The 20,127-nt window shown below is 36.9% G+C and overlaps 1 protein-coding gene across 2 annotated transcripts in view; it reads left to right on the forward strand.

Moving 5' to 3' along the window:
* Window positions 1–20,127, forward strand: part of LOC132119696 (voltage-gated potassium channel subunit beta-2) — a 113,146-nt gene that overhangs the window by 23,224 nt on the left and 69,795 nt on the right. The window contains exons 2-3 of one of the 2 annotated variants that reach the window (XM_059529882.1): window positions 15,378–15,569; window positions 18,935–18,976. In XM_059529882.1, the coding sequence (XP_059385865.1) occupies window positions 15,493–15,569; window positions 18,935–18,976 (119 nt within the window). In that variant the 5' untranslated portion in view covers window positions 15,378–15,492. The remainder of the gene's footprint in view (window positions 1–15,377; window positions 15,570–18,934; window positions 18,977–20,127) is intronic. The other variant, XM_059529883.1, reaches the window with a different exon arrangement.

Consider the following 20,127-nt stretch of genomic DNA (forward strand, 5'->3'; position numbering starts at 1 on the left):
AGGGCAGCTGCTGCAGGCAGCCTTTTTCTGGGGGTGTTTTTTTCAGTCTGCTTACAGCACTCAGCACAGCAGCTGCATTTGCTCCATGTTTTATTAGGAATTCTGGACCATTCTCATTGCATTTTTTCCCTCAGTTAGCAGCAGCATTTGTCAGAGTGGTATTTCAGCATCCTTGGGGGAGAGATTCAATCAGTTCCTGCTCACACAATAGCAACCAACAGAAAGAGACTATTTTGAATTATTTAGCAGCACTGCTTTCGTGAGATACTGAAATGTAATTGTAATACACCCCTGACTTTCTCTGTGAGTTGTGGAAGGTTATTTAGCATCACTACATTCATCTGGCTTCGTTCCATGTGTCTGTTTATAAGTGCATTCATGTGGAGAGGATGTATAGACGAGAGTTTGGGCAGTTTACCTGCATCAGTGTAGATCTTCCTGGTGATTTGAAAACCTAAATGTTTGGACTGCCTGTGTTGTTTTAACATAGCTGGAGGTGTTTTCAGGTGTATGCTATGCACATAAGGAGTGATGGGTTCTCTCTCACATGGACACATTTATACTGACACACTGGCCTTTCCCCATGGGTAAAGGTGACTTCACTATTGCCAGTTGGGATTTACATATATATATATATGTATGTCTGCATTCGTCATATTAGCATGTTAGCCTTTCTTTCTTTGTTTCTTTCTTTATTTCTAGCATATATAGCATTTATTTTATCAGGGCTGAATGATAATTTTTTTATCTAATTAATTACATTTGCATTATAATTTCATGTAAATTATTCTAATTAACCACAAATTAATTGCACAGAAGTTTGGGATGAGAAGTTCGGATTACAAAAGGAATAAACCACATTTTACAATCCGACTGAAATTTTAGTCGGATCTGGCCAATTCAATACGATTGACATGGTTACATGTGACTTTTATTCTGATTGTGCTTTTATTCCTACTATGATCGGATTAGTAGGGTCCATGTAATATTTATTGAGCTGTAATATAAAATAAATCTAACATTTGCTGTGCAGATCAGGCTATTGTGTTTTGATGTTTAAATGCAGATTTCCCACAGGTCTTCAAAAACTCCTAAAGTAAGCCGATCAAACTTAAGGCCATAAAAAGTTTTAAATTCGTTAAATGGTGTAGGAAATGTCTTAATTATAATTTCAAGAGATCTTGCAGTTGGGGAGGGAAAGACGAGTCGCGATATGCTTGGATTAAACTTCAAAAGGCAGTGATGTCATTGAATAAATATGAGTGCTGCACGTTTCAAGTCAAAACGCGGCATGGATGTCTTTATTGAAATGTATTTGAATTGAACCAACTGTCCTCAGAAACGTGTCGTTGGCATTTTTATTTCATTTTACCAATAATTCCTGATAAAGCAGTGTTTATGAGCGGGGAGCTGCTGTGTGTACAGCCGTTACCAGGGAAAGTGCAATATTTCAGCACTCCTAAAGTGCCATCTTGTGGCAGAGAATTAATTTGCATTTCCAACGAGCCTTTCTTGCCGTTTATGGTTAGATCAATCCAAATATCAACTCATGTTATTACGCAGCAAACAAAGAGTTGTAAATAAGAAGTTAATGTGCCTTCTAAAAATCACACAATTAAGACAATAATATTTACACATTTTAAACTGACATAATAATTGATATGCTTGATTTATTCTTTTTCATAAAATGGTCTAAAGGCTGAAATGCGGTCGTATAAAATTATCGTTTGTCAAAACCTGTATCTGAACTGTAAATCATGTAATTTTATGGCTCAGTATGTTACCATAGACATTGTCCAACACCACTCATATGGTGTTCATTTTTACTTTTGCAGACATTTTTAAAATGGGTCATAAATTGCATTAAATGTATTTTAAAAAATTCTGCTGATACCCTTTAAATAGCTAAATAAAATTCCTTCCTTCATATTTGTTGATATTTGTGTATTAAAAAGAATTTTGATTTCCATTTAAACTCCTTTCTGATTTTCTATATTTATAAAAGGGCTCTTTTTTTATTTGGGCTAGTTAAATTAATTTTCTGGCTAGAAAAAAACTCGATTTTGAAAATTTGCAAGCACTCTTGTTTCATGTGATATTGTTAAATTCATTAATCAGCTGCAAGAAATGTAAGTTAATGTACAGGTCTGAGCGTGACGGTGTGCATTAAAGGCATTAATAATTTAACATGTTATTTTTTTCCCATAATTAATTGCGCCAAATAAACATGTGTAATTGACAGCCCTATTTGATTTATTTACTTTTGTAACAGTGTAAATTTTTTTTACTGTCACTAGCGATCAATTATCTAGCAATTTCTGAGTGAAAATTGTAAATCTTTCATCAGATGTTTTTAGATTATTAGCCAAACAGCTGAATATTGTATGTGCATGTGCTGTGTAACTACTAATGTGTTCTTGGAGGAAACCACAAGGTCAAATTCATTGTAAGTAAAGATTATTTTTTGCAATGAGCGTGAACTTTACAGACCTTACTCCTCGTGTCTGTCTCTTTTCAGACAGAGAGATATTAATCTCAGGGCTGTTCTTTACATTAGCAAGTGTGGCTTAGTGCAGAGAGTTATTTTTAATATATCCCCGCCTACTCAAAAGCACACCTATGCGGAACCTAATCCCCAGCTTCCCTTTGTAGCAGTGATCCCCACATATCTGCATTTCCCTTCACCCTTCATGTAGCACCGCAAAGCACATTGAAGATCGTTGACCTTTCAGAGCGCTGCACGCCTAAGTGGACAATCAGCCTGACACAATACATCATGCAGGGTTAATTCAACCATCTTCCAGATAACCCAGATAGGAAGACAGTCAATTTTGTGAAGTAGGCTTCACGGTGTAGTCTAGATTCATCTGAATACATCACCTTTGCAGCATTGCTGTTAGCACTGTGGCTCTCTGTAAGGCCAGTGGGTTGAGCACAGCTCTGAAGTTGACTGTGCCAAATGCAGGGGAGTAAAGCTGGCACAGCGCGAGTCTGTGTTTTTGGAGAGATGGAAATGAAACCGAGGGTGAGAGCCAGAAAGGGCTTCCCCATCCTCACTGCCGCAGCTCTGCAGTACTGAATGAAAAACATTGTAAATCATATTAGAGTAGTTGTACTTATCTATAATCAGCTCTGTGCCATTTTTACACTATTTGTACATTGAGATGTGAGAGGCAGATGTAATCCAAGAGAATTTTTAATGTAAACATAATTGTTCATGAGCAGATTAATTTCTCCCTATATCCTTTTTACTCAATCATTTATGAGTTCATTAATAATAATAATTGGAATCGTAAAGAATTTGGTGTTTGTTTGTTTTTTTTGGTTCTGGAATTTTGCCATTTTAAACTGTTCTGGTTCTGTAATAATTAATTTGAAAAGTAATTGGTAATCAGCATATTAGAATGATTTCTGAAGGGTCATGTGACACTGATCATGTGATGCAGAAAATTCAGCTTTGCATCACAGTAGGGCTGGGACAACGCGTCGAGGTCATCGATGACGTCGACGCAAAAAATATTGAATGCTAGACATCAAGTTGTTGTTATTTTCATCTGAAAGAAGAACTTTTTGTCAGTAAGCTAGGCCCTATGTGTTCAGTAAGCTTGTTTCAGTAAGCTATGTGTTTTCAAGGCTTCAAGGTTTTATTGAATGCTATCTCTATACAAGTGCAAAGTAATGCATTCTTAGTCAGTCTTTTATTTTGTAATTTTAAGAGCAATAAACATATATTGCAATGTTAAGGAATTCATGTTTTTTTCATTCAGATATGTAAATCAACATGTATAAATTGTTAGTAGTCAATTAATGGGGAGATAATCGAAATCAAATCGGTCTGGAAAAAATTAATCGTTAGATTAATTGATGCATTGAAAAAATAATCGCTAGATTAATCGTTCTTAAACTTCTATTAAACTTCTTCACACCGTATCTACACCCTCCTTACAGTATGATGTGTGTTTTGATACTCAAGATCACAAGTGCTGTTGTAGAGCTATAAATGTTTAAACCTGAACCCCCGAGACAGAAGAAATTGAAACAATGCATGTTTGAAATGTTAAAAACAAATGAAAATTGTGACATCACTATTCCCCCGATTTCAAATCTGGTCATTTGAGAAGGGTAGAGAAGAATATCCTTATATAGCATTATAACCTCTTATGTGTACATATCAAGAACATTTTGATTCTCCGTTTCATGAACTCATTATGTCTTTCGATTGTAACACAGAACATAACACATTAACAGTAGTTTGTTTTTACCTCAACATAAAAGTAATCATTAGCAGTTCATTGACTTTTGTCGCATTTCCACCAAAATTACCCGGAACATTTGTACCAGGAACTTTTTTCCCCCCAGACCTGTTGCTTTCTGCGTTTCCACCACGGTGTAAAGTACCGGGAAGATTAGGCAAATAGACTGGTGACTTAGGTCTGCGCACGTTTCTCAATACAAAGTACGCTGATTTTGGACGTGCATCCTCGGTAGTTCAGGCTTTGTGCATTTGACTCAGAAGTGTGATGTCTGCGACAATGCAAATCCAGTAAATCTGCAAACAGCAGCCTATTTTATAACATCAGTCAGCTCGCCTTGGCTACTGCAATTTTCCTCTGTACATTTACAATAAAACGAAATGGGATATCAAATACCACTGCCTCCTTTCATTTTCATTTAAGCATAATAACAGCTGCAGAAATGTACTTAGTTCAGGGATATGTATATATGTATATATATATATATATATATATATAATAGGTAAAAATTGATAGCCTGAATGCACTGTAAGTTGCTTTGGATAAAAGCGTCTGCTAAATGCATAAATTTTATATACAGCCATTACAATGAAACAAAATATTATATACATTTGCCTTTTTTATTTTCATTTTAACATATAAAATGAATAAATTGAATACAGACCAAAGATAACATGTTAGATTTACCCAAAACGAATGATATGTTATGTTTAACCACTAAAGAGACATCAAAGCCAGCGGCACCTATCAGAAGGTCTGATAGGTGGATACATGAGGACTGAGCGCCCGCTGATCACGTGGAGCTCACGTCTCCTAGATCGGTGAAACACATTTTTAAATAGGTGCTGTCTTTATAAAAAAACCACAGATTTGAGTTTTAAACAACTACATTCTCGCCTGAAATACTTTTAAAATTACATTTCATGACACAATTACAGTAATATTTTGAAAATGATCCGAATAAATGGTGGTTGAATTCAACCAATGCTGCGTGAACTCAACCAATCAGGATGTTTAGCGCCCAAGTCCTACCCCCGAAAATTCCGGAACTTTGAAATAGTACTACCTCGCAAGCAGGGACTTTCTGAGGGGCATTTTTTTTACCCGGAACTTTTAGTTCCTGGTTCCTGCGGTGGAAACACACCAAGTACCAGGCCAAAGTCCCTAGTTCCTGGTTAAAGTTCCTGCGGTGGAAACGCGGCATAAGTCAGGTCTTGGAGAGCCACAGTCCTGCAGACTTCTGCTCCAACCCTAATCAGACACACCTGAACAAGCTATTCAAGGGTCTAAGCTGAGGGTTTCTAGAAAGCAACAAACAGGTGAGTTTTTATTATGTTTGGTGCAAAACTCTGCAGGACTGTGGCTCTCCAGGACCGATGTTGGCCACCCGACTGAACCACTTCAGTCAGTGAGTGAGCAATTACACTAATTAAAACTAATAATAAATGAGTTTTGGCTGATTTTTGAGTCTTTTGAACAATACACTAAAATAATCGAATGTTAAGAATCATTTGTGTGCAAGCTGTACCACAGGCTTTATGCTTATGTGCAGTCAGCAGAGACAAAATAGAGAAAAGATGTGTTGTCTTTGTGCCCAGTCTTCCTTTCTCAATCAATTGTATCTGCATTTGCAACCCTCTACGCACACCATGGCAATATAATTGCAATTGGCTAATATGTTTTTTTTTTTGCTTACTAGCCAGACTGATACACCATTTTACACACACACATACACATATATACAGCTTATCTTTGTAAAATGGCTACTTAAATATCTGAATTTACACTTAACATCAGTCAATCATGTATTATATTATGATATTATGATAATTAAGCACTATTTATTGATATAACTTTAGTGATTAGAGCTAAAGCTTGGTAACCATTTATGAATGCATATTTGTAATTTTCACTGAATTTAGGACTGTTGCTGAAATCACAACTGGGACGGTAATAGATAAGCACCAGCCAATGAGATTGCAATATGTGCATTAGCTCCACCCACTACTGGAGAAACCGGCATATCTTCTGCTTGTTCTTAAAAGCTGAAAAATTCTAAATGAACTTTTTCAAAGGAAAATACAACAAAGTATATCTTTTACAGTTAATGCATCGATTCAGTGTGATATGGAAGACTCTCTCGATCTCTCTCTCTTTCTTTGCATGTGTGAGAAACAGAGCTACGGTGAAAATATATCTATGCTAAACTTGTAATTAACCTCACACACACACTGGCAAAGAAAATCTAAGAATTTATTAGACAGTTGCTTACGATAGACATTATTTCATCACCCAGAGTGAAGATTTAGTCACATATGAGATTGATTTACTAGCAATGTAGAGGGTTGATTTGCAGAAGAATATAAAAGATCAAAAACTGTTGTTGGTGTTTTTTAATTAATGTAACTGGTTCTCAGTCACCAACTTGCTCATTCACATGACTCACTGCTTGATGTTTGAAGACATGAACTTCGAAGTTTCGATCACTCTTTCGGAAGATGGAAGTCAGAGCCAATTGTGAGGTCACCTCTGTCTCCAGGAGAGTCAGATTAGATAGACTGAGACCATAAAAAGGGCTATTTATGGATTAGGAGTGCTTTATATGGCATCGCCTTCAGGGACCAGTATCTGGACATCTGTTTGGAGGCCAGCCGTCACTGTGTCTGCTGCAGGATCGAATTGACATAGATTAGACATTTGTGTCACACAGACCTTTCATTGAATGGTTTCAAGGGCACTGTGGGACATGTCTTGAGTTAGAGAGTACATTAACAATGGTTTGTGTTCAAGGGTATATAAATCAACTTCAAAATTAAAGGAATACATTTATTCAAAAAGTGTTAACCCTCAGGTCATCCAAGATGTAGATGAGATGTTTCTTCATCAGAACATTCCATCACTTGCTAAGCAAAGGATCCTCTGAAGTGAATGGGTGTCGTCAAACAGCTGATGAAAACATCACAATAGTCCACAAGTAATCCACACTAGGGCTGCACGATGTGTCGTTTAAGCATCGATATCGCGATGTACGAATCCACGATAGTCACATCGCAGGATGTGCGATGTAGGCTGTCGTAGTTGATCCGTTATTCATTAACTGTATGGGCCAGCTACTCCCCTGCCCTTGACAGTGTGACTCGCGGATTAATTGCACAGCTTAACCATCATAGAGTGAAAGTTTATAATTGACAGGACTGAAAACCACATGCAAGTTTAACAGGGCAGAGAGACGGAGCGCGAGAGAGACAGAGAGCGCGCGAGAAAGACAGAGAGAGAGAGAGAGCGCGCGAGAGAGACAGACAGAGAGAGAGAGAGCGTGCGCGAGAGAGACAGACAGACAGACAGAGAGAGAGCGCGCGCGAGAGAGACAGAGAGAGAGAGAGAGCGCGCGCGAGAGAGACAGAGAGAGAGAGAGAGCGCGCGCGAGAGAGACAGACAGAGAGAGAGAGAGAGCGCGCGCGAGAGAGACAGAGAGAGAGAGAGAGCGCGCGCGAGAGAGACAGAGAGAGAGAGAGAGCGCGCGCGAGAGAGACAGAGAGAGAGAGAGAGCGCGCGCGAGAGAGACAGACAGAGAGTACATTAGAAGTACCATCAATGTTTATAGAAATGTATATGGATTTATTTTGCATGTAATTTTTTTTTTCTTATGAATATATATGTATTTTTGTTTTGTTTGTTTCTATTCTGCTATGTACAATGCTTTGGCAATATGTACCTTTGTATGTCATGCCAATAAAGCAATATGAATTGAATAGAGAGAGAGAGACCAAGAGAGAGCGAGCCGTTTTCAAACAACACGAAATGAGAATGTAAGTGTGCTCACCCCATTTTTGTTTGTAAGAAAAAATATCGCAATATATATCGCAGAAAAATAAAATATCGCAATGTCATTTTTTCCCAATATCGTGCAGCCCTAATCCACACCACTCCAGTCCATCAGTTAATGTCTTGTGAAGCCAAAAGCTGCATCCATCATTAGGCATTTTTAACTTCAAACCATCGCTTCTAGCCATAATCCACTTCCTTCAGTGAAAGAGTCCATCTTGTGTTGTCCTTTCACATCAAAATTCACCTACATATATGTTTAGGAGTGCTTTGGACTGTTTTTGCTTATTAACTGTGCTTGATCTGTGCAGATTTTTCTCATGATTCAGGTTAGACAATGTTTTGGATAGAGGACTCATATTTCTTTTCCAGCAAGCGGTAGTTTGAAGTTAAAAAATTCTTTAATGATGGATTTGTTTATTATGAACATAAGGCTTTTCACTTTACAAAATGTTAATTGATGTACTGGAGTGGTGTGGATTATTGTAATATTTTTTTATCAGTGGTTGAGTAACTAGCTTAGAGTAGGTTAATGTATGAAGGCTTTTTGTGCAAGTCTGTTTTTCATCCCAAGACTATATTGTTCAAAAGAAAGATCATAGTATTTTGTGGTATATTTCCATTATAATCAGCCTACTTGCATAAATGTTTTTGAGCGTTGTCCTCCCCAGGTAGTTGTCTGTGCTCCAGCGCTGCAGACCTGTGCTGTTTAAGCAAAGAGGATCTCATTTTCAGATGCCAGCACTTGAATTTATCTTTTTTTTTATTTTGTATGGTGTGTGTGGGAGGTGTACACCGACAAGAACAGAAAATTAGCTCTTTTTTTTGTGAAGTCACTTGTTTAGGCCTCTATGATTTTCGCAATGCAGAAAATGCGGACGTAATCCAGTCTTAAAAATGGAGTCTACTGTTAAAAAGGAAAGTCGAGGAATTTGTTGAAGTTTGGGTGAATTAATCAAAAGTAGATCATTACACTTAAATCAAACTGTGATACGGAGTAGTATCATTAATCATTAGTATATTAAGAATATTATTTTCATATAACCAAGATATTTTTAATTTGTACAGTTCGGTTGTATAGCATCATATTTGACAAAAATAAAAAAAGCAGTGTTTTGTTGTAAAATAAAAATTAATATGAATTTCATGGGGCACTAAATTATAAGATAGCTTATCTGTGGAGTTTAATTGTGAACAGACAAGTTATATTTACATTCATTCTCTAGGTCTAACAAACATGTGGAAAGAATTTTCTTCCCCAGAAATGGTACATGAATGTGAATATGTTATGAAAAACAAATTGTGATAATATTTTTGGCCATATTGCCCAGCACTAATCTTACATCCATTTTTTTACTCAATCTATTCATTCATTAATTTATAGTAAATTTAAATCGAAAATAGGAATTTGGCCATTTTGGTTGTGGAATTGAAACAGTTCTGGTTTTGTTACAAAATCTATTAATTATTTATTTATGTGTTGGAAATGTATTTTCTTCTTTTTTATAAATTTTTCATTTTGCCCGTAGTGTCGTGTTATAACTGCAATACATTCTTGGAAATTTCCCAGAACCCTGCAGGGAAGTTGTCATGTAGGTGACGTAGGGCTGGGCGATATATCGAATATTAGCGATAACATCGGAATAATTTTGACGACGATGTACAATTTGAATATATCGGGAATATCGAATATTTCAAACTCAAGCATACTTTCCCAAAAGAACGCGCCGAATGTCCAAAAAAGGAACCTGTAACTGCTGACTGCTCTACGCCCCTCTACTACGAGAGCTGTAATGATAGCGGTTGCCAGATAACAAGAGTTTAAATCTCCGAATCAGAGCTCCACTTTTACAAGGATACATTTTCTGCCCGGTGTTTGCTTATTTTAAGCAATCTGGCAACCATGCGCACGTGCTCACTCCTCATTGCGGAAGAGCCGCTGACGATAATCTGAAAACACTAACAAGCTGGAATTGAGCGATCTAATGAAAGCGTCGTTCAGCCGGTCTGTGTTCTGTCGTGAGATCTCAACTGTATTGTTTGCGTTTGTGATCGCAAAATAAATGCACGACCGCTGATGTTTGAATAGAGAAACATAGGCTATGGCCATTTGGAATTACTATTGGGGAATTTCACTGATATGTTTACCAGTTTCCATAATATAGACAGAGAAAATGCAAAAGTCTTTGGTATTCATTTATATATATTTATATATAAGAAATAGCTATGTGCTTCAGCAACTAGCTCCCCATCTAAGAGGGTTTTTAGTGTCAGTAGGAACATAGTTTCATGCCACAGAGCTTCTCTTAAAACCACAGACAGTTGACAGACTTGTGTTCTTAGCTTAAAAACTTGTTAAAAAAAATTAAATAAAATACTTATCCCAGTTGCATAGTTTAAATTGTGAATTGCATGCACTAAAAAGAAGAATGCACTTTCTGTAACTGTTACTTTATTTGCACTGCTTCAGTTACAAATAGGCCTACATGTATTCATTTAATAAAAAGCAGTAAGTGATATCTTGGTCTAGATTTTTTAACTGCTTAAATTAGCTGTTTCATCTAAATAGTTTTTTTTTTTTAATGGGCAAAAGAAAATCATGTTTTATTTTTTATTATTTAAATGCAAATGCAAACATATCGAGATATATATCGAATATCGTAAAAATTTTGACAATATCGAGATATCATTTTTTTTTGTATATCGCCCAGCCCTAAGGTGACGGTTGTACCCAGATTGTTTTGCACTTCTATGGTGCCAACCATCACTCTAACAATTCCTGTTCCCGTAAATACGGAAAGAGTCCCTTTGGTGATTGTGTCATCCATGCAGCTGGGACCACTTCTCCATCAAGGCAGGATTTCCTCTGGTGAACTTTCTTTCATTTGGCACACCATTTGTGTGTCTCAGCATGGAGAACAGCCATCAGGCTGTTGCATGCATGCTGAGTCAGCTGACCTTTGCAGCCCTGTTGTTCTGTTTTCATGAAGAAAAAAAAACACTACTTCAGCACTCTGTTGACTCCTGAAACACCATACATCAAAATCTAATGCCCATCTCCCCAGGTCCAAAACACCTCGTACTTTATCCATAGTCAAAAGTGTGCTTTCTACTCCGAATATAGCATGTCCTTATTGTATCTCTGCTCCGTCTTACTGCTTCCCTTGCACTAGCAACTTCCCCATATTTCTCTCGTTTCTCTCTCCTGTTTCACACAGTTGGCTATGGAATCAGAGAGTCACTTTGTGTTCCCTCTGTGTAAAGCACACCTCTGCTTGTAATCTGCTGAGTGCACCTTGCTTCAGTTAGGCCATTAGAGCAGTAAATCTGAACACAAGCCATGCTACAACTTTCAAAGCCTGACTCTGCTCTCTTTCCGCAGCACTGCAGTATTTTAGCTCTCATGATACTAGCAGCTGCCTCACAGTATCCCTTTAGCAATAATGAGCTGCCAAGAGAAACTAGCATTTATACTCATTCTTGCATATGAGGTTTGATCAAGACTTCAAAACTGCATAGTTCACCCAAAAATGAAAATTTGATGTTTATCTGCTTACACCCAGGACATCCAAGATGTAGGTGACTTTGTTTCTTCAGTTGAACACAAACAGATTTTTAAAACAAACCATTGCAGTCTGTCAGTCTTATAATGGATGTGAATGGGAATTAGGGGTGGGCGATATAGCCTCAAAATTATATAACAATATTAAAAAAAATGTATGCGATAACGATATTTATGACGATATAGAAAAAGAAAACATGAAACAATGACCCAAATTTATACATTTTAAAAATGTTTTTAATAAGCCTTACTTGTCTCCCCCCATTTTCAGCATATTAAAAACATATTTTTAAAATGTATAAAAAAAATGCTGTTGTAGGATATTATTTTAGAAACGTAATGAAGCTAAAGCCACATTATAAATTTGGATCAGTGTTTTTGTAACATCATTGGTATCTTGTTACAGTTTTTGTTAATGTTTTGAATTAGATTGTACTTGTCTATTTTCTGTTTTCATTTGAATTTTAGATTTTAATAATTTTGTGTTTTTGTCATTTTAATTAGTCTTTGTTGCACTGTAACAGCAGTTTATGCTATTTTATGTACCTATACATAAAGCCTAGTATCATTGTATTGAAGGTGGCCTATTTATAGCCCACCGGAACAAAATGATTTGCAACATGAGCACTTTGGCATTCCGGGCAAATGAGGACTAACATTTACAGTCACCTTGTGCTTCTCCTGATGATGACTCCTCGCAGTTACTCCACTGATGTGTGACTTTACTACACTGCATACAGTGCCCTTCTCTTACAAGACCCATCCATCCAGCCTTTCCCACTTAGCATGATGGGAAGGGGGAGCAGATAGTGTAAAATGAGTCTTTGGGAAATGAAAAGACCTTATTCCCAGTGTTAGACCGCTGGTATGAGGAGATTGATGGGAGGGAAAGTCACCTTGATAAGCAGTACAGATTCACACAATGATGTGTTCTTTACCGTGTCCTTCAGCAGCACTCGTGTAAGAGGAATGAGTGCTGAAATAAGAGGTGGCCGTAAAGATGCTTGTGTGTGTGTGTGTGTGTGGGGGGGGGGGGTGTGTGTGTGTGTGTGTGTGTGTGTGCGTTAAATCCAAAGGTGTTCATTAGAACCTCATGAGGCCCAGTAAACTCCTCCAGTTTGGAAACTGCATTTCACCCTCCTACCTGCCTGGCCCTGTGCGGAGGAAGCTGCTTGATGCATTAAAACACTCAGTGGAAAAATGAAAGAACTACAGAGTTTGTAAATGACAAAGCTCAAAAGTATTTGCAGTTTATTTCAAGGAAGTAAACTGTAATTTGCAATATATATATTTATATATTTGCAAGATTTCTTTAGACACTTCAGTTGTCTAAATGCAATATAATGCTCTCTGGCGTCTTGAAAATAAATAAATAAATAAAATTAAATCTGCATATAATACATCCAAATTTTAAAATGTAATCTGCTTCACTTTACTACAATGCTTAATTAATTAATGCGTTTACAGAGTTTACAGAGTGGGAATATCAACTATATTTGTGCATTTATAATTTATATACCAATTGTTTTATGGTTTTTCTGTAATTCTGTGGTGCTAATTATTATTATACTATTTATTTTAATGTAGCGTCAATGTCATTGTCATTAATTATGGAACATGTTTAAGTTAGAGCTGAAACAACGAATCGATTTAATCGATTAAAATCGGTTATTAAAATAGTTGTCAACTAATTTAGTCATCGATTCGTTGCTAAATAACTTTTATTTGCCGTAAGCGGCTCATTTCGTGCATATTTCAAATCTGCGGTGACCAAAGTGCGGCAGTAATGAGCCACCGGAGGTTTTACTCAGCCAGTACAACAGGAGAAGTAGCGAATAGCCAATAGCTGGCCTCGTTTTATGTCACGTGCTTCCCGAAACAGCGTCTCTGCAGCATTCAGCGGGATGTGGGAGTACTTTACTTTGATCCTTCAAAAAAGAAGATTAACCTGTAAACTCTGCACTACTGAACTGTTTAAGGGGACGTTCACATATCGCGTCTTTTGCGCGCTCAAGTTCGTTATTTCCAACACCGCACCGCATCGAGTTAAAACATTTCAACTTTTCAGAATGCCGCAAGTGCACCGCGGGTCATGTGACAAGAACTAACCAATCAGCTTCATCCTTTCCCGTAACAACGTTAAAAGCTCAGTCAAGATGAAAGGAACAGCTGATCATAGCTGTATATGGATTTCCATTTTGAAATAAATTTAGTAGCAGAGCTACTGCAAGCGATTTTTAGAGCTGCAAATCCATTTATCCTTTGCTGAAATTTCCGCGTCTTCAAGGAGAGAGCACGTCATGGTTGCTTAGCAAAGGCAGACGCCTCAGGGGCGCTTCTGCCCGAGCGCTTTGGAAAGAAGGAGAAAGCGGTGCGCCTAGCGTTTTCCACGCGTTTTTAGGCGCGATTTGTGAACTAAGACTTTCATTTGTGCAGATTCTCCAGTACAATGTTGTTTGCAAATGTTTAGTCGTAAAAGCTGATAACATTGCTTTTTAACAGTTAACATTTAAAGCTTTACAAACATGTTCTGTGATCAGTTTGTCGTTTACCAGTTCAAAATTCAGTCGTGCAGTCTAATTATGACTGAATGAGAGAGGTAAATGTTTAAAGATATTTGAAATGTACTTTTTTTCTAAGTATTCACTGCTCTTTTTCACACAGCAGGTTTTTTGTGTGTCCCAATTTTTTTTTCTGGACAACCTTCTGATGGATTTTACTTTAAATTGTGAGTTCCATTCAGGTTTCATGCCATTGGCACTTTTTTTGAAGGATTGTTTACAATTTCACAGCAAAAGCTATAAAGCTGTTTCCCAGTAAATAATAAAATACAATGCACTGCAATTTTATTCAGTTTTATCCTTATTCTTTGTGAAAATATGTTCTGAAAGATTCCTTAATAAGCTTTGTTCGGGATGTTAAACTACTTTAGGAGCTCTAAGGACTGCCATGGTGAAAACATTATTTTAATCTCCTTGTGAAATTTGCTAGAGTATGGGTCAGTGTTCTGATTGCAGAAGAGTTCGACAAAGGATTACTAACACAATAAAACAACTCCAGGTATATTTTTGATGAGGATATGACAGTGCAAAATGGTTAAAATCTCTTAAAAATCTATGCTGAAGGATAAAGACCATTTATGAATAATTTACTTGGGGAAAAAATGGGAAAAACTAAAATATAAGTACATAAACCGATTAATCGTAAAAAATAATCGACAGATTAATCGATTATCAAAATAATCGTTAGTTGCAGCCCTAGTTTAAGTACACATAATAGACATTAATGGTTCTCAATCTATTTTGATCAGTCAGATGTTAGAGTCAGATGATAATTTAATTATATATGATTGTTTTAATACAAATTTGAATAAATTTACAATATAACATGTTTTCATGGTAACCATTCCATTTCTTTTCTTTTTGTTACAATTGATACATAATTAAACCTCAACTTTCCAGCAAATTATGATTTATTTTGCTCTTTGTATTCTACTCTTTATATTATGTATCAGCTGCACAAATTCATTTCTTTATTTCACCCTTTTTAGTGTATTGCCCAAGTTCTACTCATTATGGCGATCATAATCATTTACTGTTGTGCAGATACGCCCTCTAGGGGTGTTAATGCATTCTTACAGTGCATTTGTAGCACTGCAGGGCTGCTCAGGTTTGTGTCGTATATGTAGTTCACTCTAGCATTTGCTGAACTCACATCTGTGTTTGTGTGTTTTTCAGAGGTCCTGTAAGGTGAGAGACAGACGTGTCTGTGGATAGGAGAGAGAGAGAGAGAGAGAGAGAGAGAGAGAGACCCCTCAGCAGCCTGGCCACGCCCCCCACTCTCCCGTTCCCCATGTATCCAGAATCAACCACAGACTCTCCAGCCCGCCTCTCTCTCAGACAGACAGGCTCCCCAGGCATGGTCTACAGGTCTGTTGCAGTCTCACACACACTCACACCTAACCAGCTGCTCTGACGGCACAGATGTGCTGTGAACCTCAGACTGTGCTGGTGCATCATTCATTCATGTTCAATTGCGTTTTAGTCTATTGTTTGACTTCATTCTCACTGCAGAAACCATGAACTCGAGGTCAGGAAAATGTGTAATTGTGTAAGTATTAGTAAGTATTAGTAAACAAGGAAATTTGCGTGAAATTAAACTACTGTTCAGAAGTTTGTGATCTGTAAGATTTTTTTAATGGTTTTGAACAATGTCTCACGCTCACCAAGGCTGCATTTATTTGAAAAAAAATACAGTAAAACAGTAATATTGTGAAATATTATTACCGTTTAAAATAACAGTTTTCTATTTGAATATATTTTTAAATGTATTCCTATGATCAAAGGTGAATTTTCAGCATCATTTCTCCAGTCTTCAGTGTCACATGATCTTCAGAAATCATTCTAATATGATGATTTGCTGCAAGAAATTGATTAGCAATGTTGATAAGTTGTTCTGACTAATAATGGAAACTGTAATAGATTTTTTTTTTCAAGATTCTTTGAATAGTAAGTTCAAAAGAAAAGTATGTGAAATAGATTTTTGCTAACATTATAAATGTTTTATGGTCACTTTTGATCAGTTTAATCTGTCCATGTTAAAAAGTATCCCAAAAAAAAGTTTTGAACAGTAATGCAGAATTTATTTTGGTTGGAGATTTGTTTTAAATTGGCGTAATATTTCTTTTTTTTTTTATTATTATTTTTTTTTTTTATATAATTATACCGGCTCCTGGTCATCCTGCGTTTTTCAAGTCTCACCTGAGCTGTTTATATTTACATATCCCTGGGTTAGGTGATTATTTAAACAAACATATTTAAATAAATTTACATTTAAAGAGAGACTTATTTCTGTACATATGATTAAAAGAGTTCTGCTTGTTTCATTAAGGAGAATCTGCAAGTCACTGGAGTCTCACTCTGTGACTGTGTAGGACGTTCTGAGAAATGACACACATGCAGAAATGTGTTATCTAACAGAGATAAGTGTGCCGAGTGTGAGAGAGACACACTGCAGTAAGAAATAATATTACATTCATATAAAAAACAGCTAGAGTTGAACTACTACCAGAGTTAATAGTTGCTGTACATAATGGTACGTTATTGAGACCATGCTTATTCATCAGCCACATTACTTGTTGAATTACAGTGATAATTTACAGAAGAATGCGTTTGCCCTGCTCAAGATGTGCTACATCCCTGCTGTAGGCTCTATGTATATGCGATTAATAACGTTCATCTAGCATACTTGGTTATTTAGGCAGCAGTTCTGCAGGGCTTCCCAGTGGAAGGAACCAGAGTGGTCAAGTGCTTTACATAATGTCCAGCAGGCCACTTAATAAGAGCCCTGACTTCAATTCACTATTGCTTTGAAGTTCCTGCTGAATTTGCTCTGATCTTCAGTGACTAGTGTTTTCATCGCCTTTGTGTTCTTAACCTCTGGTTCTTAACAGCAGGTGGCAGTGCAAGTATGTGTCCAGCTCCTGAATAATTTAACTTTAGAGCAGTTTTCTATTCAATGTTTGTTAGTTAAAAATAAATGATTTGGCTTTTAGTATGTGTGTTAGTTTTGAGTTAGAAAATGGAGCAAAAAATATTGTTTAATCATGTTGCACTTATTTTATTTTGCTGAATTACAGAAACAGCCTTGTGTTTTTGTTTCATGTGGTATTATTCTGCTTTCTGGCCTTGAGTGTTATTTAAGTCTCAGCCTCAGACATCATGCCCACGGACCATTGGCTAGACGTCTGATGCATATGGCAAACAAATTTGGAAACACCGCAGGAGTTTCGAAGTCGTCATCTAATTGGTTGAAATATACAGCATTTCCGAGAGTTGTTTGTGTCGCGTTCTTTAAAGGGGATGCCCATTTTCCACAAGTTGATATGATTCTTTATGGTCTTCATGAAAAGTCTGCAACATACTTTGTTTAAAATTCCTCAGTGGTTGTGTAAAACAACACCCATTCACCTTGTCAAAAACATCTCTGATCAGAGCTACTCGTTTTGGTGCATGTCTCTTTAAATGCTAATGTGCTTCTGCTCACCCCACCCCTCTCTTCCATGGAAGAGGAAAGGAGATTTTAGAAAACAATCATATGAAATATAAAGTGTGAGACTCATGGAGGTGCAGCTGGATCATGAACAGTGGGAACTGATCCATCCTTGAGTTTGAACTTTTTAGCAAACCTGCCATGAACTGTCCTTTAGTTCAGAAAGAGCAGTCTTTGAAGCACTCTGATTTACGCGGACATAAACACATTCAGGTTGATTGGGGGTCACATTCCCTCCACTGTGCCTTCAGCGGCTCAGATGTCGGGAGTAAATGACGACTGCTATGTCCATTCTTACATCCCACAACAAAACCCCTCGATCGCTCAGGAGCTGATCTTGTCTACACATGTTGTGATGTAAAATGGCAGTGTCCGTCCACAGTTGTGGGAGGGGCCTGTGCAAAATGATGTCACTTTGCCCAGAATATGTGAACTGCTTGATCTGGGAAAGTGTTTGTTATTTGTAGGTATTTTTTTTTTTTTTAAAGACTGGGTGTATTTTCATTATTTTAGGATGGTTGTGTACACAGACTGCCAACACACATTTAAGTTCAAAAACAATGTGAAAGTGAATTTTGCATCTGATTGCGCTTATCAGGATCAATTAAACATGGAATTTTAAAAAGTATGTGAAAGTTTGTGGCATACAATCTTTAAAATCAGTCCAAGAGTTTTACACATGGGTCTGTTATTGCGGGGACATTTCCACGCCTGTAAACATGATGCAGCACAAAACAAAACATGATTGGTTGCTTTACCTGTCAGTCATAGGTCCTCTTGGATGGGCCTTGGTCATTCAAATCAACCAAGGTTCCCAGACCTTCTGCCATCAGTCTGAAGGTCTGACTACGCAAGACTGATGTTATTTTAGTATTGTTGAGATAATATACTATTATTTACTGATATCATTACATTTTAGTTTAATTTAGTACATAAAGTTAAACTAAATGAAAATGAGAAATAGTAACTAGCTGAAATATAATAGGTTCAAGGTTTCAAGTAATGAAACTAATGACCCTGCTGGCCAAATTGCTGTTTCATCTTACTGTCTTTATTAACAGGTTTTCTTATCAATTTCTCTGTTATTTCTTTTTTTATTCACTTCTACAGTGTCAAATCTCTTTCTGTGTGTGCCCATGCATGTGTTTGTTTAATGCCCTCACACTGTTCTTTCCCCTTTCACCTGAAAGACTGAGCTTTCCTCTGCCTCTCTCTTTCTTTCTCTTTTTCATGCTGCTCTCAGTGCGAGATATGGGAGCCCAAAACGGCAGCTGCAGTTTTACAGGTACCTCTTTGTTTGCTGATTAATTAGCCATGGCCATCTGATACTGCACTCGTTTTCATTTGTTTTGGAAAGCACTTTCAAGGCATGGGTTCATTTGTAGTTTAGCCGCTCATGACAGCGGTGTGATTATGTCATTACACTACTAAAAGCATAAGGGAATTATATTCATGTTGCATGTGATTACGATGTTGTTTGCTTGTAATTGTTAACAGTTGATAAATAATAAATGCAACACGTAGAATTACAGTGAGACTAACTGCTGCTTAATATTGTTGAATACTTGTAAAAAGGGATGGCATGCATACAGAGTGAACATCTAATCTCACTTGTAATCTGTGCATGTGTTGTGTTGAGACGGCTCTTTGGATATCAGTCTACACTGCAGTGATGTGTGTCAGAATAATGCTCCCAGAATAGAGTTCCTAATACAATGCACTTAGATTTAATTTCACTCCATGTAGAATTAAAACAGTGTTGCAGGTATGTCATTGAGTTCAGGTTTCCTTTGCTGTGGAACACTTCTGAAACTCAAAGCATGACAAACACAAGCCCAGAGACTCTGTGAATGTTCAGTGATCTCACATTTCATTCCACATTCATTCACACTTGGTTAGATATTTATGACAGTATGTGTTTTCTGTTTAAACCATGGCTTTCCCTCTTATTTTTTATTATCATTGTAGTTTTTATTCATTTTTATTTCAGTTTCAGTTATTGTAGTATATCAAGTTAAACTAAATGAAAATGAAAAATTACTTGGCAACTAGGTTCAATAAAGTATAACCATATTATATAAATTATTTAAAGGGTTAGTTCACCAAAAAATGAAAATTATGTCATAAATAACTCACCCTCATGTCCTTCCAAACCCGTGAGACCGCCGTTTATCTTTGGAACACAGTTTAAGATATTTTAGATTTAGTCCGAGAGCTCTCAGTCCCTCCATTGAAACTGTGTGTACGGTCTACTGTCCATGTCCAGAAAGGTAAGAAAACACCATCAAAGTAGTCCATGTGACATCAGAGGGTCAGTTAGATTTTGTTGTAGCATCGAAAATACATTTTGGTCCAGAAATAACATAACTTTATTCAGCATTGTCTTCTCTTCCGGGTCTGAGTGCGTTCACAGTGCAGAAATAGCCTGAAAGACTG

The sequence above is a fragment of the Carassius carassius genome, chromosome 38 (assembly GCF_963082965.1).
Source record: "Carassius carassius chromosome 38, fCarCar2.1, whole genome shotgun sequence".
Lineage (NCBI taxonomy): Eukaryota > Metazoa > Chordata > Actinopteri > Cypriniformes > Cyprinidae > Carassius > Carassius carassius.